Genomic DNA, 23,150 nt, shown 5'->3' on the forward strand with positions numbered 1-23,150 from the left:
AAAAGGGGAAAACATCTTCACGAAACGTGACCCAGAATGGAATGTCATACTGTTTGATTGACAGGTGAACTCCTCAGGAAGCAAGTGTAAATAAACTAGCTACCACCAATACCTGTGACCAGAACAATCTGAAACAATATTTTGGACTACTCTTAGAAAATCTGACAAAAATATGGACCATTATCTTTTGTTTGTGTAGCTTCCTTTCCTTCCTTGTGTTGATGATAGCCGAAGTTGATTAAAAAAAAAATCATTCTATGTAGGCCAGGCTAATTCACATCTAAAGTACACATATAGCAACATCTGTGTGATTACGTTAAAGGGTCAGTGTGTGAACATGTGTCCAGTTTATCTGACGAATGCTATATTAACACCATTACTCTTTGTATTCTTGGTATCTGATAAATGTCCAAACTGTGCAAATACATCTGCTATTGACATAATAGGATCAATGCATTGATCTTTGACTGTGGGGTCATACAGTTATTAATAAAACAATATGGTCCACATGTAGCTGTAAAATATGGTTGTGCAATTTTGGCTAAAAATGTTTTTTGGGTTTTTTTGTAACAATTATTATGATGATGATGATGATGCTAAATCTTGAAAAGTTTGGATTCTGGTCACATTCAGTGTTGTGTTCAGTGCACACTGTAAACAACTAAAGAAGCATTAACATCTGAAAGAAGACTAAAATATGAATGGATAAACCTATACAAGAATCATCTGCATTTCAGAATACAGTATGTTTATAGAGGCCTAAACAACAGGTACAACAGTATTTTTCTATTAAAAAACTTGATATTTTGTTCTTTGCAGAGGTCTTTCTATGATCTAAATAATTGCAATATTTTTGATTTGATAATTGTGCCAACTGTGTTGACAAAGATACTGAAATTTCAATATTATTTCAATTTTATAGAATAGACTTGAATACTCAATACTGATTCCGATATCAGAATGATAATAAAAAACACTATTTCTTTAGATTTTCAGCCTTAAATAGTAGTACTTTCTTTTATATTACCATATGGTGTGACATCTATGTGATCCCTCAGTCCAGGTTGGTTCCATAGTGGTCCATGGGCATGTACTGGTCTATGTGGTCTTGTTCTGATACAGGATAATTTCAGGATCATTCTAAATCTATTCAGGAAAGGTTCATTTCTGTCCTGTGAATGTGCCTTTTTTCGTGTCAATATCTGCTCAAATGAGTGTCTAGTTTCAATACAAGTTTTAGTACCTATTATTATCAGATTCTTTTGACAACCCCAGGACCAACTCAAATTGATTGATTAGATTTGATTGTTATATATATTGTATAGCTCTATTGCAATATTTGGTTCTTAACTCACTGTTTTCCATCATGTAGTTTAGTAAAACTTATTTGATATTTGATTTTTTACCTATCTTTAAATCTCTTTTGCTTACATTTATCTCCATAAAATAATAGCAGATGGATGCATATTGTTCCAGATTTGTCATTTTCACTCTGCTTTCTCTCTCCACAGGGCGACAATGTTCTCATCAACACCTACAGCGGCGTCCTGAAGATCTCCGACTTTGGCACGTCCAAAAGGCTGGCTGGGATCAACCCCTGCACCGAGACGTTCACAGGTACACACTGACCTACTGCCTCTAATTACACAAGACCTGTTTAAACTTGCCTATCTATAGAGCTGCTTTTCTGAGCCAAAGTAGTGGATTTATATAGACAAGGATATCCACCAGACCTTTAGATGTTGGCTACACTATGTCAGATTGGATAACTGAAAGTTGTGAAACGCAATTAAATCTGAGCCCACCAATTTGTGAATATTTGTTGTTTTATTCTTATTTATTTCTTTTTTTATCAGTGCATTTAGTTTTATTTTTTTCATTTTAACATAAATATTAGTTTTCATTCCCAAGTCTCTTGTTAAGTATAATGGGTGCATTTCTATGAGCCAACATTGTGTAAAAACATGTGACTTCTGGCTATTCCTCTTTTAAACACTGTGTGACTGTAACTGGGTTTGGCTTGTGTATTTGTGGTCAGTTTTGATGACTCCACTGCAGCAGCCAATCATATTCAAGTGTGACCTACAGGCCTAATACTGGGAGTGACCCTTTGTCTGTGACTGTGCAGAAACTGGGCTACTCCCAGTGCTATTTCTGGCCCTGCCCTGCTATAAGTGTGAGTCTTTCCCCTTTTAGCTCAGTGCACCCTGGGCTTGTACACAGTGCTGGGCTATTTATAGAACAAAAGGCCTCTTTGAATGGTGCGCTCTAACTTTCACAGTGAGGAGAGATTATCTGATGAGGGCCTCTGCAACTGCTCTTTTAAAGACTTAAGCTTTGACAAAGCTTAGGCACTCAGAGTAATTATGTCATGGTTTAAGAAAGCAATTACTTTAGTTAGTTATATATAACTATAACTATAACTATAACTATATATATATATATATATATATATATATATATATATATATATATATATATATATATATATAGATATAGATATAGATATAGATATAGATATAGATATAGTTATAGTTAGTTATAGCAATTACTTTAGTTAGTTATCTATAACTATAACTATATCTATATATCTATCTATCTATCTATCTATCTATATATATATATATATATATATATATATATATATATATATATATATATACTCTGAATTTTTGTCCTTTTTAATATATCCTTTTTCTTCTGCTTTTTGATTTCATATTGTTTTGTCTTTTTAAAAACAAATCAAATTAAAAAAAATAAAATTGGACAGCAAAGTAAAGTATGGAGCAGTGGGCTTGTACCGGTGGGGGTGAAAATGAGGGTTGATCACAACAATGACATCTTGAATAGAGGAGTATAAAGATTGCTCAAACATGCATGAACCACTCTAAATACAACTTTGAGAGAGTACATGAAACGAAGAAACTACCATACTATGGTTCAAAGCTCTAAAAAGTCCATTTTGCATAATAGGTCTGGTTTAAAAATAGTAAAAGTGATTTGGAGCAGAGTTCAGACTTGAGAGGGAGAAATTTACTGGCTGTTTACCTCTCAAGTACAGGGACCCAAGATTTTAATTTCCAAGACAAATAGAAATAACTGACTGAAATTAAAATCACAACTATATTTCAAATAATTTAGCTTTTATTCATGGGGTAGACAATAGACTGAGTAAAAGTCTAATCAGACCATCTTTGTTTGTAGGCACATTGCAGTACATGGCTCCTGAAATCATTGACAAGGGTCCCAGGGGCTATGGTAAACCTGCAGACATCTGGTCCCTGGGCTGCACCATCATCGAGATGGCCACAGGGAGACCGCCCTTCTACGAGCTGGGAGAGCCACAGGCCGCTATGTTCAAAGTAAGGGACAATGTTTACACTGTTACATTCATGTAAAGGATGCCATTTTGGGGACTTCAATCATTCCCAACTGTGGAGCATTTTCTTTTGAATTTTTAAATGCCATGACAACGTCCTAAACGTTTATCACTTGAAATACATACATTTCTGGAATGGAATGGAATTGCCCATTAATGCCATTCCAAATGCCTACATATTGTACACTGCGTATTTGTTACTTCATTCTGTAGTGGTATTCAAATGTCTAGTGAATGAAAATTTCCCAAAATGCATCAGTGACAGCACACAACACTGATGTAGTCGGAATGAACAGCAGTTTATGTTTAAGGCCCATTACTGAATAAGCAATTCAAAGTCTGCAATATAGTGGGACAGAATCCTCATTGAAGAATTAGGGGCTGTGGTGGACCGAGAAACTGTGCGTCATCGTCTCTTTAAAGTCTGGCCATATTTTGTAATTTTGTCACAAACTTGTTTTTGCGTCACTCCCAAGGACACACGGCTGTCCGCTGTCAGTGTGCAGACAGACGCATGAATATTACATAACACTATTCTGTATTTGAAAATCAAACCAGTATAAGCAGTTGCATTCCCTTTGCCCTACATTAGAATAACAAAGGTGCCAAATAATTGCAGCCAACAGAAAAATAAATATGGGACTAGCACACGCAGTTATGGCACCACCTGTTTCAAAACCACCCTTGTGTTTTGTACTCATGCAAAAGAGAGTATGCACCTGTTGCTTTCCAGTTTTCACTCCAAATATTTTCCTATACACACACAGTTATTTGAACACAAACATTGGTGTAGTCATCTGTAGACTGTCTGTTGGTCCAGTTTGTTAACACACCTCTTTGTTTGAAGCCCTAATTGATCTATTGGCCTTGTCTTACAATGTGTTTGCATAGTGCTATGATCCATGCAAAAGCTATTAGTGACAATATTAGGACTGTCAGTATGTTATGTAGGACTCACGTCAGAGCTGTGAATCATGCTACTTTCCATATTCCGTATAATTAAAAACAAACACTGGTCTTTGTGTTGGGTGGTAGTACATTTTCAATATAGATGAAACAAAAACAATGAATGTAAAGGTAATGAATACATAATGTTCTGTTGAACCAGATTAACCATAGCAAATCATCTGCCTCCTAATATTGGTTTGTAACATGGGCGTATTGAGAAGATTTGAATTTTAGAATATCTTTAATCGCCCAATGTTTTCAATAAAAGCTCTGTACCTGAATTTTTATATTAAAAACGTCTAAAAAACAGAACTAGTTTGAAGTTGTTCGCAGTGGTTAGTTGTTTGCAAAGTTACTCCTCACTTACCTTCCTAATTACGAATCTTGAGCATCACATGTAATATGATTTCTTATATATTTATTCTAGCAACTCTGTAAAAAAGCAGTTAAGTTCATAGATTAGGACTCTTTGCTTCGTATTAACATCAAAAATACATTGACAATCAACTAAGTATATTTTTGTTATTCTTATCACATTACTATCACTTTTTGCCATCCATCAGAACTGCGTTAAACTGTTCCCGTAAATGTTTTGCTTAATGTAATAAAAATATTACTCAAATCTGAATAAACTGTAAAATTAACCATGACAGTGCAGTGTCGAAATATCACTTGATCCCCTTTTCTGAAAGATTACTCTGCAGGTTTCCTCACTAACCTGTATTTGTAGTTAGATACTGCATAGTTACAGTTACATTTATCTTAAAATGTTTTCTCAATATTGTAAGCACCACTCACTCATGTCTAAAAAATGTGCATGAGAGGGTTGTCACTGTCTGATCCTGAGTGAGCATTCCTCTACAGATAAAGCACAGATTTCTAGCATTCCTTTTGTCGTGTGAATCTCTCTGTAGCTGTAGGCAATAGGCCAGTAGTTCACTTCAGTCTTTTGTTCCATTATTGTCATTCAACACTTCACTTGTCCCTGATTTGAAAACCTTTAAGACCTTGTGTGTTTAAAAGGCTCGTATATTTTCATTAGCAAGAGATGGAGTCTTTCTAATGTGATCAAAAGCTGTCATCTGATTTGCATTTAGTTGTTTTAGTGGTCTATTATGCAAATACTAAATAGCAGAAACTGAATCGTAAAAAGGCTTGTGAAATCCTGAAGGGACTGTATAATGCATGCTGTCTTTTTAGTGTGAGTATATAATTATAAATGAATGAGTTTATCAGTTCATATTTCTTCTCTCAAATGTTAATGCTCCTAGAGCTGTTAACAGTTTTGTTGTTTTTAAAGATACATTGCAAATCTAATCACAGTCGCAATAATAAAAAATACCTGGCTAGATGACCCCTACCCTCTCCTGGTCGAGCCCCCCTTTCCCTTAGTCTAGGGTGGACTCTGACAATACAGATTTGACCTTTATTTGCAAATTATTAGCCCTGGACAAATCTGTAGCCTGCCCATCCTCATTTAGTCCTGGTTTAGCCCTGGTTTAGTCCTGGACACATCCGTAGCCTGCCTGTCCTTGTTTTGTCCTGGTTTAGTCCTGGTTTAGTCCTGGTTTAGTCCTGGTTTAGTCCTGGTTTAGTCCTGGTTTAGTCCTGGACATATCTGTAGCCTGCCCGTCCTTGTTTCGTCCTGTTTTAGTCCTGTTTTAGTCCTGGTTTCGTCCTGTTTTAGTCCTGATTTAGTCCTGATTTAGTCCTGGTTTCGTCCTGGTTTAGTCCTGGTTTAGTCCTGGTTTAGTCCTGGTTTAGTCCTGGTTTAGTCCTGGTTTCGTCCTGTTTTAGTCCTGGTTTCGTCCTGGTTTCGTCCTGGTTTAGTCCTGGTTTCGTCCTGGTTTAGTCCTGGTTTAGTCCTGGTTTAGTCCTGGTTTAGTCCTGGTTTAGTCCTGGTTTAGTCCATGGGAGTGGATCTCTCTTTCAGTGTGGTTTTCCTTGAGGTTTCTCTTTTTCCAACTGAGTTTTTTTTGTTTGTTTTTCTTTGCCAAGAAGGTGGGTCCAAGGACAGAGGATGTTCTGTGACAGTTATCTATTTACTTGTTTTCTATGAACGTTGGTTATTCTGTTTGTCTGTGTTGACCAATGGCTGTTTCATTGTTGATTTTCTAACTTTCTGTTGGTTAAATCAATGATCCTGTTAAGCCCTAAGAGGCGACTGCTGTGATTTTGGGCTTTACAAAAATAAATTGAATTGAAAAAATGCAATTAGATTAGTTTCCAAAACTGTGCATCACTTTTATAAATATACACCACATATTTTATGAAAAATGTGTACAACGTACATAACAAGTCAGGACATACGACTTCAGGCTATTACACCTGTATTATCATATATATATGAAAATGCAGGGACAACAGCTGATAAATAGTTGTATAAACTGTGCTCTGTGTGCAGGTGGGCATGTTTAAGATTCACCCTGAGATCCCTGAGTCTATGTCACATGAGGCCAAGGCGTTCATCCTGCGCTGCTTTGAGCCCGACCCAGACCGACGCGCCACGGCAACAGACCTGCTCACTGACCAGTTCCTCACTGTCACCAGCCGCAAGAAGAAGAACAAGAGCAACCTCAGTGGTGGGTTTACAATGTGATATATCTCTCAATTTATCAAATACAGGAGTCTATAGGATCAGAAGGAAATGCAGAGTACAGTTGACAAAATATTGATTGTTGCACGCACTATTTAATTCATTTTGAGTATAGATTATGTTTACATCAGATTAGATCTATGATTATCATTCTGTTTCTCCTATAATCACTTTTTGAAATAATGAATATACAAACTAAACACATTCAGAAGGTTTGGTTTTATAAAGCTGGTCACATATAGATATTGAGTAGACAGAGGTGTTGTAATGTAGACATTTAGACATTGCCAATGAAAATGACTTAAGCATTTCACTGCTGTTTGATCATGATAAAATATGATTTTATTGTAAATTAATTATGTTCTTCTCGCAACACATTAACAGTTATGGATCGCAGCAAGAATTAGTTTTGTAAAGACTAATGGGCATCCAATAAATAAATGAATAAACATTGAGCTTTAATGTTGTAAGATTGCTACTTACAGCCATTATATGGCCTATTGTTAGGTATATGCTCTTTTATTTGGCATAAAATCTGACCTCTATCGTTTGATTCCATAGAAAAATTGTTCGTGTCATGGTTACACAGAACTGTTGTGGAAAGATTGCTATTTGCTGACAAATCTTTGTATTTCTTGTTCTTCCAGCTCCTTCCTCTGGATCAGGTAAGGTACTTTTTATTTCTTTAGACAACTACAACCTTTCTTTTTCAAAACATCTGGCCAGTTTTCACCTGCCTCGCACAATACTTGTTCCAAGAAACATATTGCTCAACTTCCATTCTTCATGGAATTGTCAAGTCTGATTTGTTACTCACTCTGACATCTGCTTTCCAATGCACAGTGATTGTGAAACCTTCTTGTATTAGTTTTGCTCTTTCTCGTCCCCTTTTTACATATTTGCCAATGAATGTTTTATCCACTGTACCAAGGGTATTTGTAGATAAATGTATTCACAACTGAGTACAGGATGTGATTAGTCATATAGTGAGAATACATCATTAACATATTCATGTTCTGGTAGAGCTCTTTCTGCTTTTAAAATGTGGATATATAGGATTTTTGCTTAATATTTCATCAATACCAACTACTGCATCTGTCTCCCCAGATATGAATTAAACATGTTCAAAACCCCTAGTAGTGAGAATAGGACTGACTATATAAACTTGTTTTTTATATTAGTATTTAATGTGCATTTTTTAGGTACTGGCAACCCAAATTAAGTTGTGATTGTTGCCCCATATTTAATCCAGTAATAGTACATCCTATAAACCTTACCTTTAAATAAAATCAACTAATGTAAAATATCTTTGTCATTGTGAATACATTAACATGACTATTTTAATATTTAATTTAAACATGTTTTACATATTTAGATAGGACTCAGGGATGACGTGTTGAAAATATGTAAAGAAAAAAACCCACAACTTGTACTAACTGCCCTCTCTGCTCACCTGTTCTTGTGGTAACTTGTCTTGTGTTTGTGATGTCTGTGCTTTAGAGTACCTCCGGAGCATCTCTCTGCCGGTCCCGGTGGTGGTTGAGGACACGAGCAGCAGCAGTGAGTATGGCTCTGTCTCCCCTGACAATGACCTCCACACCAACCCCTTCAACTTCAAACCCAGCAGCAAGTGCCTGAGCGAGAGGGAGGTGAAGGGGCCCCGCTCCCTGTTCCTGAGGTGAGCATAGCAGCAGGAGAGAGAGGCCATCAAGTCTGGTTTATTACACACAGAGTTAGAGCAGCAAGATTCATCTCAGTAGAAGGCACATTCTGAATAGTCATTTCTGTATAGACTCTGCACACCTGACTGTGTTATAGGTGCGTTGGAAGAGAGGCACTTGACTGAAAGGTTTTAAGAAGACTCCCGCACACTGTCTCACTCTTGCTTCACTTTTATTAGGACAACGTTTCTGTCCCTCTGAATAGTCACAATTGTCAAATCACAAAGTCACTGTACTCACTGTATTTAAGTAACATAATGTCCTTTGCAAACAATTCCAATTATTTTTATTCTCATTTTCACTCATTTTCATGTTCATTTGTTTCCATGGCAATGCAGCACATTTTAAGAAGAGAAAAAGTGAATAAAGGACTGGTCATATTGACATCCAGTCCAACTTTAGTTATAGTGAACTTTAAAAAACAGCAGTCAACCAAAGTACGTAAATTCATGTTAGTTACAGAACATTAAAACATGAGATAAAACAGCACCAAAAAATAATTGTCAAAGAAAAATAAGCACAGGAAGTGAATATAAAAGTTCAGTCATCTCTTAAGTTTTCTGTTTCTGGATGGTGAGGTAAGCCTGAACTCTGAACTTTTGAGTAAGGTCAGTACCAGATCAAATAGGCAATGAACGTCCAGGCCATACAGACATTTTAAAAAAGATAAAAGATTTTGACACTGTACATATTAGTCATCAAGCTCTAGAATTTTTATTTTTCAGTTCACTCTTTTTGTCTTGTCAGGTTGTGCAACACTATATTTTTACAACCATTTTTTTTTTTTTTGTAATATCTGCAGCATTCCAGTGGAGAACTTTGAGGATCACAGCGCCCCTCCCTCTCCTGATGAGAAAGACTCAGGCTTCTTCCTTCTTCGAAAGGACAGTGAGAGGAGAGCTACGCTGCACCGCATTTTAACAGAGGACCAGGATAAAGTGGTCGCCAACCTCATGGATGCTCTGACACAGGTTAATATAGTGCAAAGAAGCACCTTGTAATATTCCAGCTCATTCAATCAGTTAAGAAAATGTAAACGATATATATATATTGTCTTTTGTAGGGGGCTGAAGAGACTAAGCTAAAGCCTCAGAACATCTCCACACTGGTGTCCAGTCTGGCAGATTTTGTGCGGATGGCGGATAGGAAAATCATTGCCAGCACTTTGTCTCAACTCAAACTAGAACTGGACTTCGACAGCACGGCCATCAGCCAGCTGCAGGTGGTGCTGTTTGGCTTTCAGGATGCTGTAAGTCTACCATTTTATACACGCTCTGATCCACGTAATTGTAATTAGCTACATTTAAAATCATGGGTTGAGTACAGCACCAATAGTCCTAATCCACGGATTGCTCTAAGTGTTGTCTCTGCCCCTCTCCATACGGCAAATGTAAAAAAAAACAGCAATGCATTGCCTGTATTTTTCAATTTTCTTTTACTTAAGTTTAAATTTAGCAACAGTACTTGTGACTGAGTGCATTGCATATTTTTAACACCATAACAAGAAGTCCTTTTTACCAGACACAAAAGATGTTATTATTACTTTGAAATGATCTAAGAATCAGATAAGATTCAAACAGTTCCCAGTAAATAGCTCTTAATCTGAATATGACATAAGACAAGGCTCATTGGCTTTTTATGAGGCACCCTTAAAACTTGGAACAAATGAATCCATGGCGCCTCCTGTTGGTTGTTGATATATTACAAGAAACTATTAAGAAAATAAACTATCACGAAAGAAAAAAAACACAATTAAAAGTTAAGTAGTACAAGTAAAAGTAATACACAATTAAAAGTAATACTATTACAACACCACAATTATGCTTTACTACTTTAATGTTATAAAGTAGACCCATCAGTGCTTATTTCGCCATTTTTATGTATTTTTTCATATTGGCCAAAAAAATGTTTGTAAGCATCTCAAACATATACAGAAAAACAAGTCTGACCAACAGTCCACAATGAACTACAATATGACTCGATTTTATATTTATAAAGATAATTGTTGTCACCCTTTTCTGATTATAATATTTCTGTTATTTTCAGGTGAACAAAGTGTTGAGAAACCACAACATCAAGCCTCACTGGATGTTTGCTCTGGACAACATCATCCGTAAAGCCGTGCAGACCGCTATCACGATCCTGGTGCCAGGTAAACTGCAGGCCTCTGGGGCAGAGCACGATAAATACATTAGCAGCTCAATATGGCTCTGTGGAGAACGGACCGCAATGTCCTCTGGTCAAAGAAAAACATTGGAAGTGGATCATTCTTATATAAGCTTAGGATGTGTTATTAAAGCCATTTTGAACATTATACACTCAAAAAAGTAAGTAAGGAATTTTTCATTGAAAAGGGTACACGGAGATTAAATTATTTATCACTTCCAGAAATTTCTGTTGGCCATTATAATGCCAGGTTACATCAAGGTAATTTATTATCCTCTTAATCAGGTCCATGGAATTGATTAAATAAAATATTCATTCATATTAATTCATAAAATGTTCATGTTACTCAAATACGAGTACTTTAAACTAAAGAATTGAATGCCAATTTATATATTTGTTTATACTGTATGTGCAGTAAAATAAGAAATAAGAAAATATACAATTTACTATATAAACAAAAGGTGTATGGAGTATGGTATGAAAGAAAGAAGAGGTAAAGAGTGTACCGGTAATTGTGTAGATTGATTGTAATGCTCTTGGTCTCACCTTTTTGAAACTGAGAAATAAAAAAACACAATCTCTCATTATCTTTTATGGGCTACGCTGAGGAAATCATTGCAGTCTTAGTCTTAATTCAGTCTTAATAGGTACATGTTAATAAATGTGTTCTTTGTCTCTACCATTAGAGCTGAGGCCCCACTTCAGCCTGGCCTCAGAGAGTGACCATGCGGACCAGGACGATGTGGATGATGACCCTGAACCAACCCGGTCCCAGCCACACCAGAGCCGGACCGGTCCTGCTGCCCCTAACGATGACACCATCGCCCCTAACGACGATACTGTGGTCACTTCCGGGGTCAGCACCCTCAGCTCCACAGTATCACATGAGTCCCATGCTGCCCAGCGCTCTGTTAGCATGGAGCTGGGGAGAATGAAGCTCGAGACCAACAGGTAAACAAAATCTCCCCCATGTAAGAATAACTTGCTTTTGTGGTCATTTTCAGCATAGTGTCCTTCTTTAATAATATTATAATTATATTATTTAGTTTTTTACCTCAATTGCTGTCACCTGTAGACCAGTGATGTTCCATTTGCGAATTCATGGCCAAGATTCATCCACAGCTTTTTTGGATGAAAGTTTCTTGTGTAGGCTCTGTAGACATGACAGACTGGCTAAAGTTCACAAGCTGAACATTTTTTGCACAGGTTGTTGGAGCAGTTATTGGAGAAGGAGCGAGAGTACCAGGTCATTCTTCAACAAGTGCTGGAGGAGAGAGAGCAAGAGATACGGCTTCTGAGGCTGAGATCTGAGCCCACAGGTGAACAACTTCTGTACACCCAAGCAAATAATTTTAAGCACTATATGAACATTATATCTGTAATTGTAATTACTAAAAGGTTGCTGGGTCTATGTATACCAATACAATTTAATCAAATCATGAAATGACAAAACAAACATAAGTTGGTACTTTTCTCTTTTGAAATACATGCTCTTCACCAAATCTCTTTATTAAAGCCTCAGTGGGAAACCCACATTTGGTCATTTGGTCAGGATGTGGTTTAGAAAATGAAAGTTGTCTTTCTATTTCAGACTTGCCCACATCCCCATCTGCTCAGGAGGGACCAAAGAGCCACACCACAGAGCCACAAGAAGACACAGAGCTGACCAAATGGCTGCGGCTCTCTGGAGCTGATCAGGACTCCATAGACAAAGTGAGACTTGTTTTCATTTAAAATTTTGTAAACAATGGAACTGTTTTACTACTTAATCTTTTGTGCTGGTTCTGTTGTAGATTGTGAATGAGCAGTACACACTGAATGACATCCTTTATGATGTGACGAGAGAGGATCTGAAGAGTTTAAGCCTGAGGTAAATACATACATTAAAGTGTATGGTTTCACTTCAACATTTAAGAGCTGTAAAAGCTGTGTACCAGTCAGTTTTTGTTTTTATGTTTCTTAAAGCAAAGTTACGTTAAGATCATTGACTATATTCATTTTAATTTTATTTTAACTATTTATTTTTAACTACTTATTTTTCATAAATGGTTGAGCAGTTACTGGAAAAAATACAGTATTTTAAACAACTATGACATCAACAATTATAATTTGTTAGTTTATATTTATTGTAACTAAAAAGTCTGTTGAGATTTGTATGTGTTTATTGTGTATTGTTTGGTTCGTAATATTAGTAAAGTGCACCCTCTAGTGTTTGGAAACCAAATGGTACTATATAATAACAACTATATTATTTACAAACTACTATTTACTACTACTTTGTTTTAAGATATGACTTTATGAAATTAAAAGTGCAAAGTATTTTTTAAAAGGACCCTTGTAATCTAATAAATAAACAAATAAACACACCATTCATTAATCTTGTATTTCTCAGAGGCGGGATCCTGTGCAGACTGTGGAAGGCCATCACTGAGCACAGAGAGAAGCCCACCTGAAGCCTTACTGTGCGAGGACACTCAGAGCAGCTTTCTCTCTCCTTTACCTCAATATTTATGTGAGAAAACCTGAGAAAAACACATTCAGAGGACTGGCTTGTGTGTTTGGTCTCCCAACTCCTAACCAAGAGAGTTGTAGAATTGTAATGCTTAAAAAAGGTCATTTTAAGAAGTGCCGATGTATTTTTGTTATGGCAGATTCTTGTTACAGAAATATATTTAGAGAGAGCACAAACTCCTGTCTTTACAAAATGTTTACAAAAACTATGGGACTGATGGATTTGACAAGCCTGAGATATGATTCTATACATTCAAAATATATATATACTGAACAAGCATGACATTGTGACTGTACTGGCAAGGCAGGGTATAGCTCAATTTGTACACAAAGTAATTCAAAGTGCTTTAAATTACAATACAAACAAAACAAAAAATAAAATAGTCATCATAAAATAAACATTAAAATAGAAGAGTTCAGAATAAAAACCTTTCAGTCATATGCACAGCTAAACAGAACTGCTTTGAGCCTGGATTTAAACATGGCCGTAGTAGAAGCATGTCTGTAGCTTCAAACAAGTACTAACCCAAGCAATTTAAGTTGTTGCAGAATAAACTACACAATAAACAACTACTCTCCATTTCTATAGATACTGACCATTGCAGACTAGGAGACTACTGTCCCCTTCTATAGATTGGGAAGACCTTTGGCAAACTGAGTCTTTTTTTTCCTTCTAATAGGATAAAGTGATCACTTGCTGCCTTATATATTCTACCCAGCAAGTGTCATAATGAGGTGATAATAGGTCAGTAGTTATAATGTTATGGCTGAACAGTGTATATATCAAAGTAATGTCATTATGTTGTATAATGTTTCATTATATTATCACTACATTATTTAATTTTATTTAATCGGAAGGGTCTTGATACATGGTCTTTTCGTTACAGATTATTTAATTTCTTCACACTGCAAATTAAACATTTGCATTGTTGTGTAAATATATTGTGTTCTATATAATATGTGAACAACATTTCTCTTTATTGATAATGTATTGATTATATGGTCTCTTAAAACATGTGAACATGCATTTGTATGGAATGGATATTTGTGTCTAAATCATGTCAAGTAATTGGGGTGATTACTGTTAAGTCATTTTACTATTGCATCGAGACATACTATGTATTTTGTTGTATCTTGCTCATGCAGTCATTTGAACATTTTAACATGCATGTAATGCAAAAAAGATTAATTATGGAGGAGCCTTTACATTTTTACCACTTTATGTTGTTTGGAAAATAAGCATTTATGCATTTGTTTTGTATCTAACTGGGGTCAAGACTTTTGTGTCACAATGTCAAATAAAATGCCCATAACAAAGCAGAGTTTTTCAAGTGAGAAGTTCCATTTAAACACATGTCTTACATTTGACAATGTAAGACATTTATGTCTTTCATGTCTTTTAGATGCTTTACTAAATTTTCCCCCAGACACACAAAATGTGTAGACCTAATCTACATCAGAGATTGGGGGGCTCCTCCGTATGTGACGTCACCAGCCCGTCTCGAGACTGTCCGCCCATCCTCACTATGACAACCTCGGATTTTCAGCATCGTCAGCGGTCGAGCAGTCGCCCCCTCTGCTGATCATAGCCGGTCTATTCTGTAAAAATACTGTCCTTTTCCTTTGACGCGTTTACACTGAGACCAGTAGGTGCGCACCTGTGGACCCTGATGTGTTGGGCTCTCGCTGGAGGCGGCGGGAGACGTTATTTCACTGCGTAAACAAAATGGCCCTGCTTCAGCATCACCAGCTGCTGCCGCTGGCCTGCGCGCTCCTGCTGTCCGGAATAAACCGCGTCGACGCGCGCTCTTCGCAAATCTCGGATTTAAAGTCTAAAATCTCCGGCGTAGAGGAGCTTTTGGATGAATTCCGTAAACAGCTCCAACAGGAGCAGGCGTATAACCGAGCCAGCGACGTGACTGACTCCTGTGTGGGGGACTACGACACGGCGGAGGCGCGCATCATCCGGACCAGGCTCTCCATCGAGCAGGGAGCCACCTTCCTGCTCGCCCCGGACACCGTGTACACCTGGAGGGACTGTCTGCACGCCTGCTGCTCCCTGCCGCACTGCACCGTGGCCGTGGTGCAGGAGAACCCGAGGCAGGCCGGGGAGAGCCTGGGTTGTTTTCTCTTCAACTGCACGTACAGGGGCAGAAACGTGTGCTCCTTTGCTCAGAAGGAGGGCTTTTCCTCATTCACCCGGGCTAACGCCAACGCCACTCGGGGACAGCTGCCAGCTCTTACCGGGGCCGTTTCCAAAAGGCCAGGGGAGGATGACGAGGACGCACAAGGCAAGTGGTTAAAAACAATCAAGAATATGAATAGGCCTTCATCAGACCAGGTTAATAGGCCTTTCAGGAGTCATGATCAACCTCATGCTCAGCCTTTGTGGACTTTAAGATCTCAAAATAGGAAAAATGGGGTAAAAATTCAGATTCAGTGTAACATTGCCCCTATTTGACTTCTTGTTAGACCCTGTGAGGAAATACTTGGAATAGAACCACCTCATAGCTAATTATACAGCCTCAAACCTCCACAATGCATTTCTGTAACTTAGTTTATCAAGAGAGAGTAGCTTAATCTTGTACTTTTTGAAAAACTCTTAAAGTCAACATATGAGAGGGCAACTTTTATTTTCTCAGGGCAGGACAAGAGGACACCTAATGCATTAAGTGTGTTAAGGTGTTGAAAGTGTACACATAAAGCAACGTCCAACAAAAAGATTACATGTACAATAGTTTTAGAAATATAGCAATTGAGACTCCCTTATCCTGAGCTTGTAGTGTTAGGCATTCAGCTGGTTAATCATTACCTCTTAATGCACTTCTACAGATTTAACTCCTCAAGAATATTGCATTTGCTGCTACATTTGACGCTAAATTGTACTTACAGTATAATAATGTAGCCTAATGAGAAACTATAATCCTAAACCATCCATTTCAGAAAGTTAATAGCCTTGATTATTCCTGTAGAAGACGAGCCCCCGCGCAGTGATGCTGGGCAGGATGTGGTCATCCAGTTACCCACAGACTGGGCTGTCCTGGACGGGAGGGACAGTGTGGATGACCACGGGATCAGCCGCTACGAGTGGACACTGGTCAGAGGAGATACAGCCATCAACATGAAGGTCAGCAGTGTGTTCAGTGAATGTTAATAATTATTCAGTCAAATAGTGAGGTGCAATGAACAGTTTATAGGCAGTGAATATATGCACCTGCTTTTTTGGGAAGACGTGATTGAAAGGCTGAACAGGCTGATGGTTCTGCCAAAGAAATACTGAGTTATGAAGGATTTATGAAGAACTTGAAAGGCAAAGATATCAGGGCGTGATTGACTGACATCTGATCCAGAGCGGCACAGTGGGTTGAAGGTCAGCTGCTAGCAGGAAGGTTGCCAGTTAAAAACCTCACCCTGCAGTATTCTTTAAACCATCATCGCAGAGTTAAGGATCAGGTTACTCATGTATTTAGTTAGTCAGCAGCAGTCCTGAATCTAGTACCCATAATACCATGCAGCGTTTAATAAGATAAGGCTAATTGTTTGTGCACTTGCCTCTAATATTATCTAACCTGGGTGAAACTGCCCAGCTGTTAGTTTTAGGTGCACATTTTATGATCTTGGACAATATTATTACTTGGTATTTGAAGTTAAAACAAGTAGACAAATACAAGTAAAAGGTTTTCACTTTTCTGTGTCTGGAAAGATAAGATAAGAATGGATTTTACTGGTCTTACAACACAAGTGGAGGTGAAGGCAGCTCTTATTACTCAACAGGGTGCAGGAGGTTGTTTTCTAGATTCTAGCTTATATTTCATTGATTGGTTCAAATTGGTGGCTGTGGAATGTAGATTTTGCCATTTAAGGTGCATTTAACAGGTTACAGTACTTTTCACTAAAGCATAGTTAACATGACTAGATTTAAGATTTTCAAAAAAAAAAAAAAAAATCTTGCCTAGTTTTGTCTAATTTTGCTAATTCTAGTGAAGTTTATAATTTTACTTCCTGGTTGGACATGTGCAGCATATGTGATATACATAGAGCTCTGTTACTAAGCAACCATAATGTTAACAAGGGCCAAAATTTGTGTTTCCTATGCAAACATTGCATTCCATTGTCTTGGATTTTAGATGGAATTTTCTGTGTTGATGACTTATCCACTTTAATATAGCTTACATGTATAATATCTAACCCATTTTAAACATTATTTAACTCCAAATACATTTCTTTATATCTTCAATCATCAAACTCTAAAAGTGAAAAACACAGCTTGGAAAAAATAATAGGAACTTCGGATAAAAACTATATGCTCATTCAAATGCATGAATGAATGAAACAATATAATTTCTTTTTCATAGGTGAATCACCCAGGCCTATTGAAAGTCAGCGGTCTCCGGGAGGGTGTATACACGTTTGAAATGACAGTGACCGACACAGCAGGGCAAAAGAGCTCTGATAATGTGTCTGTGTCTGTGCTGGCTCCCAAACATCAGGCTGAAGGTACGTTTTAAAAGCTGTGATCATTTTCTTAAAACCATGATGCTAATAGCCTGTTTTGTATGTCTGTAGTGTGCACAGGCCACTGCTCAAACTACCAGTTCAAATGTGACGATGGCTGCTGTATCGACATTACTTATGCCTGTGATGGGAAACAGCACTGCCCCGATCGATCTGACGAAGACTTCTGCCCCAATTGTAAGAAAAATGCTCATCACTTCTATTACCAGGCTTTACTGAAAGGGAGGTTGTGTTTTCTTAAGCCCTGGGAATAAGTTGTTGGAATTTTCAAGATTAATATTGAAAAATTGTTGACCCAATCCCTAATAAACAATTATAACATTCAACATACATTTGATAGATTTTTGTTTGGTTATTGCTTTCAGAAACAGTGCACCTATCCATGGGTTTCAAAATGATGGGAATGTTATCATCACAATTAACAATTCGTGACTACATTTTTATATGTCTTTGAATGATCAAAAGTTCTCTATAACAAGAAAATAACCCATGGATAGAGTTATATAGGCCTCTGCCCTCCATCTGTAATAATGACATGACATGAAATTCTAGATGCTATATACTCCATTACTTCCTGTGAATTCAAGTTAATGAGTTGTATAATGGTGGAAATGAATTTGACACTAAAGGAGTTAATATTAAGGACTAATAATATTTTTCTTACATCATCAGTTGAAGGCAGCAGAAAGTCGGTGAGTCACTCCATGGACATGCCCAGCCCCCGTCGGTTAGTGACCCACACTGGCACAGAGGAGCAGCCAGGATACAGGAAGACTGTGGAGAGCATCGTCCCACTTCAGGAGAACACCCAACAGGATGCAGCCACCAATCAAGGTAAAGGCTAAGTGTTGAGGTTTAAGCTAGATTAGTTTAACTTTTTATATATATATATATATATATATATATATATATATATATATATATATATATATATATATATATATATATATATATATATATATATATATATATATATATATATATATATATATATAAAGCAAGGGTCTATATGGAGTACTGGATGTGAGTTATCCTACTGTTATTATTATTAGTGTAAAATGAAACCACTTTTCAATATTTATTTCTAGTTCATGTTCAATCAAATGATTAAAGTGTAAAAATAAATAAATACATTCAAAATATTTCTACTTCAGTACACATTATGACATATTATTCAATGATGAACAACAAGAAATGAAACCGGTTTGAAAAGTGCTGGCCCCTCCTCACACAGGGGATTAAAGGTGGTTAGGATGAAATCCCTCCCCTGCACAGTGCGATAGCTGCAGGTACAGAACAGTCCCTGTGCTTGGTCCTCCCCCTAGGGACTACATACCATAGACCAGAGCAAGAGAGCTGGACCTCCACATGCAAAGGGTGCAGGCCAGAACAGAACCATACTTTACCAATCCATAGAAAATGGCAGCATGAGTTCAGTAAAAGCATGGTAGCAGCCCTGCAGTTAAATTTTATTCTTTCATTCAGAGTTCTAATATAAATGTAGTAAACGTGTGAAGGATTCCCATTGAAAACAGATGTGGCCTTATAGGTGAGCTCAAAGCTGGACTCAGACTCTGGCCTGGCTGCAGTAGTGTCTTAGAGTTTCATAGGAAAGTAAAGTCTGTCGGACAAAAGGCTTCTGTGGTCACTGCCATCTGATCCTGAGTCTGAATGGAGGAAAAATGTCCCAGTGTCAGTGAACACATCAACAGACTGCAGTGCATTCTCAGAAAGTTCTCTTATTTAAAAAGATGGTTAAAAATGTTTTCAGTTAAAAAGTGACAAAACAGAATACAGCATTACCACAAAGTTGTGAGTAGTTATTGGAAGAGGGCTTGATCATTTAGGAGTAAAGGTTTAGTTAGTAAAAAAGAGGTTGTAGAATAGAATAGAATGCATTTATTGTCACTATACATATGTACAACACCATACACATGCACAGCGAGATTAAAAACAACTCACCCTTCAATACAAACAGACATGGAACAATTAAAACATTAAAGCATTAAAACATTAAAACATTAAAACACCCCAGACTACAACTCTCAACAAGATTTACATACTGCAGAGTCACATGCTGCACTGAGCAAGTATTGCACTATATTAACTATTGCACTGATAAATATTGCACTATGTTAAATATTGCACTACATTAAATATATTGCACTGTATCAAATATAGGTTAAAAATGTAGGTTAGTTTGTAAAGGTTCTCTCTTATATACTCTATTGTACATACCATAGTAGTAGAAGCAGTACCTGTTTTGGTGTATAGCAGTTATAGGTATAAATGGTACAGTTCTGTTGAACAAATACTAGTAATAATTGTAGTGTGTGTCAGTAATAATAAAAGATGTGTGAAAAGTTACTCAAATGAATGCATGTTTGTACACTGACAAATATTCTACCTTTCTTTTATTTTTCTTATTTCCAGACCCGTGCTCCTCATCTCCAGTGGTGGGACCATGCAAAGGCACATTCCCACGCTGGTACTACGACCAGGAGGCTGGACAGTGCAAGCACTTCCTGTACGGAGGGTGTCAGGGCAACCACAACAACTTCCTGCAGGAGTCTGACTGTGTCACCGAGTGCATCCAAAAATGTAAGACTGTAATAATGCTGGAGGTATAAGTACTGAATATTATCATCTGTTTATTACAATACATGTTATATTCTTTCAGCTCCATCATTTAAACCGGCAACAGTGGCTCCCTCAGTGACTAAACAGACAGAAATAGGTAAATGTAGCAAATATTTGTTGTTATTTTTGCACATGTAACTAAAATGCTCTCAGATCACTGTACTGTAATGTTAATGAACCCCTCTGCCATACTCTGTGATGGCAAGCCACTGTATTCTTTGCAGATGTGGATAGAGTAGTGAAAAAGTTTACTCAAGTAAGAGTAACTTAAAGCAAGAGTCCCGCCTCTGATTCTTTGTAGCCGTAAATACCACATCATAGACTGACACACCAACACCAAACATAGTACAGTGTTTGAGTGTTACTTTTTATATTGACTCATAATATTCTTTTCTTGATAGCTGCTCCAAAATTGTCGGAGAGTCAAACAGAAAGTGAGAAGGCCATCTCTAAACCGTCTCTCATCAGAGGAGGTCACCCTGCTCCTGAATCAGGCATGTACTGCAGTTGTAATTACTATTGTATATATGTTTACTTGCACACATACTAACCTGTATATTTCCCTACATGTAGCCGCTATCCTCCCTCTGGTCCTGGGTGTCCTTATCACAGCACTGCTCCTCCTCATGATTGGCTGTCGTCTCAAACTTGTCCAACACAAACTGAAGAAGGCCCGCCCCCTAACCACCGAGGAGTCCGATTACCTCATCAATGGCATGTATCTGTAGCTCTCAAACCTACCACCACTACCACTACTACTACTACTACTTCAAATACTGATTGTCACCTGCTGGTTCTGAAAAATTTGCACTCTTTCTTTTGGCACCCCTGGACTTTGATTAACATTTTAAGCTATTTTTATGAACAATTCCTCATTAAACTGGTGTGAATGCTGCCGAAATGCTGCCTTTGATTACAATGAAATACAGTATTTATGTCAGTGTGTGTTTGGAGCTGTTGATATTTTTCTAAAAGAGACTCATTAAATAAAAAAAATATATATATATATATCTGGCTAAATGTTATGGGAATTTGGTACATCAATTAGGCATAACATCGCATGCTTTTTTTGGGCAGAGTCACTTGCAGACTTCACAAAAGAGTTGTCAAAGGTATCGAAAATTAGATACTAATCAATACTAAAACTAATATTGAAACTAGATACTCATTTGAGCAGGTATCAATAATGCCAGGAATCTCATTATCAGGATAAAATTTTTGCTTCCCTGAGTATGATTTTGGGCCTTATTGGGAAAAAATATAAGGTCTCGTGGTAACATAAAGAATGTACTATTATATATACTATTTAATATTGAAAATTATATTCTACTACAGAAAAAGGAGAATTTTTATCTCCATTGCGGTGTCGTAATTGGTATTGAGTATTGCGTTAATTCCTTAGTATCAAAATCAAGTTTGAAATTAGAATTTTTGAATTTTGGTCATGACACTACTTCACACTACTCATTCAAATCTGTCGACCTGCTGCATTTTTCTCTTACTTCTAAAATTTGAAAATAAAATGTGTCAGTTGTCACGACGTTATGCCTAACTGAAGTTCAGAAATGTCCTCGTCCACTGTGCTACCTACCTCTACCTTTTGTCTCAAGATATTTATGCGAATTCAATACTTCTTTACTTAAAACGGTTGTGTCTCTTGCTGGTAAAAAAAACATGTTATTTTTTCCCAAAGAATGTATTTCTACCAGTAGGTGGCACTACCACAACGTTGCTCCCTGCCTCTCAAACAATATTTAACTCTGACTGTATGTTGACTGTAAATTGAAGTGCCTGCTCTGGTGCACTTTACATCAATCATTAATTTTAAAGGAGATACTCTGGTCATGTTGTTTTAATTTGACTTTTGGTGTAAATGCAGTTGTAGCTTTTCCTTGAAGTTCTGTGTGTTATGTCAGATAATAAAAAGTATATTATAAACCATTTTATCCCCTGATGAAAATTCACTCAGCAATGGTACGTGGTTCGCATATTCCTGGTTAGATATTAGTCCAGAAGTTAAAGTGCCTCGGTGAAAATAGCACTTAAAGCTTCTATATTGTGCAAAACTGACTTGTGTGAGCTTTTAGCCATGTCAGAAAGTTCACCTCCTCAAAAACATACTCAAAGTTGTCTTGTTTTATTCACACATGCCAACCAACCATGTGCAGCCCTTCTGAAGTCATGCCCCCTCCCTGTGAAATGTGCCAGGAGCTTGGTGTTGGATTGGATGAGACTGCACATAAAGCGTGCTCTTTGTTTGACCACTTAAGATCTGTCTACTCTTGTTTACTATTTAATCAGAATGCATGCCCTGGACTTGTTGAATGACTAACCCCTTGTGGAAGACTTGGCAAAATTGCAGAAGATGTGGTGTTACTATAGGTGTTATCGTTAGGTCAAATGAGCCCCAAAACTCAGAGGTAAGGAATAAATCTTTCAATTATCATTCTTGGTGGATTAATGAGATTGTGCACAAATGATAAAAACATGAGGAAATTTTAAGTGAAGTAATGTCAAATTAGACGTTTGATGTTCAGTGATGGAAAGGAGGCTGCAGTGGTGCACTTTTACCCCAGTATGCCTCTCTCTTTGTCAATTGTGCCATTTTCTAATATACAATTGAGACTTCTTTCCCATATAGTTTTAAGAGTTTTACTAATATCGTTTTTGACTC

At 37.2% G+C, this 23,150-nt stretch overlaps 2 protein-coding genes across 4 annotated transcripts in view; both read left to right on the plus strand.

The window, feature by feature from the left end:
• map3k5 (mitogen-activated protein kinase kinase kinase 5) overlaps positions 1 to 14,643 on the plus strand; it is a 73,918-nt gene extending 59,275 nt beyond the window's left edge. For 2 of the 3 annotated variants that reach the window (XM_055232280.1, XM_033990540.2), the window contains exons 18-30: positions 1,512 to 1,617; positions 3,205 to 3,362; positions 6,732 to 6,909; positions 7,571 to 7,588; positions 8,424 to 8,601; positions 9,447 to 9,615; positions 9,708 to 9,893; positions 10,691 to 10,796; positions 11,497 to 11,761; positions 12,017 to 12,129; positions 12,402 to 12,523; positions 12,604 to 12,680; positions 13,203 to 14,643. In XM_055232280.1, the coding sequence (XP_055088255.1) occupies positions 1,512 to 1,617; positions 3,205 to 3,362; positions 6,732 to 6,909; positions 7,571 to 7,588; positions 8,424 to 8,601; positions 9,447 to 9,615; positions 9,708 to 9,893; positions 10,691 to 10,796; positions 11,497 to 11,761; positions 12,017 to 12,129; positions 12,402 to 12,523; positions 12,604 to 12,680; positions 13,203 to 13,263 (1,737 nt within the window). In that variant the 3' untranslated portion in view covers positions 13,264 to 14,643. The remainder of the gene's footprint in view (positions 1 to 1,511; positions 1,618 to 3,204; positions 3,363 to 6,731; positions 6,910 to 7,570; positions 7,589 to 8,423; positions 8,602 to 9,446; positions 9,616 to 9,707; positions 9,894 to 10,690; positions 10,797 to 11,496; positions 11,762 to 12,016; positions 12,130 to 12,401; positions 12,524 to 12,603; positions 12,681 to 13,202) is intronic. The other variant, XM_055232279.1, reaches the window with a different exon arrangement.
• Positions 14,644 to 14,857: 214 nt separating this feature from the next.
• Positions 14,858 to 22,414, plus strand: lrp11 (low density lipoprotein receptor-related protein 11). The gene is made up of 9 exons (XM_033990541.2): positions 14,858 to 15,612; positions 16,294 to 16,448; positions 17,677 to 17,818; positions 17,888 to 18,013; positions 18,509 to 18,670; positions 20,270 to 20,437; positions 20,517 to 20,573; positions 20,878 to 20,970; positions 21,050 to 22,414. Exons 1-9 carry the CDS (start codon positions 15,048 to 15,050, stop codon positions 21,202 to 21,204), a joined length of 1,623 nt encoding a protein of 540 aa, XP_033846432.1. The 5' UTR covers positions 14,858 to 15,047; the 3' UTR covers positions 21,205 to 22,414.
• Positions 22,415 to 23,150: the final 736 nt, after the last annotated feature.

This window comes from Periophthalmus magnuspinnatus, chromosome 24 (assembly GCF_009829125.3).
Source record: "Periophthalmus magnuspinnatus isolate fPerMag1 chromosome 24, fPerMag1.2.pri, whole genome shotgun sequence".
NCBI classification, from domain to species: Eukaryota; Metazoa; Chordata; class Actinopteri; order Gobiiformes; family Gobiidae; genus Periophthalmus; species Periophthalmus magnuspinnatus.

Excerpts from the sequence above, each read along its gene's own strand:
- lrp11 (XM_033990541.2), top strand. The coding sequence starts at position 15,048 with ATGGCCCTGCTTCAGCATCACCAGCTGCTGCCGCTGGCCTGCGCGCTC. Across the intron at positions 18,014-18,508 it reads CGAAGACTTCTGCCCCAATT|TTGAAGGCAGCAGAAAGTCG; the intron begins GTAAGAAAAATG and ends TTACATCATCAG. Across the intron at positions 20,574-20,877 it reads GACTAAACAGACAGAAATAG|CTGCTCCAAAATTGTCGGAG; the intron begins GTAAATGTAGCA and ends TTTTCTTGATAG.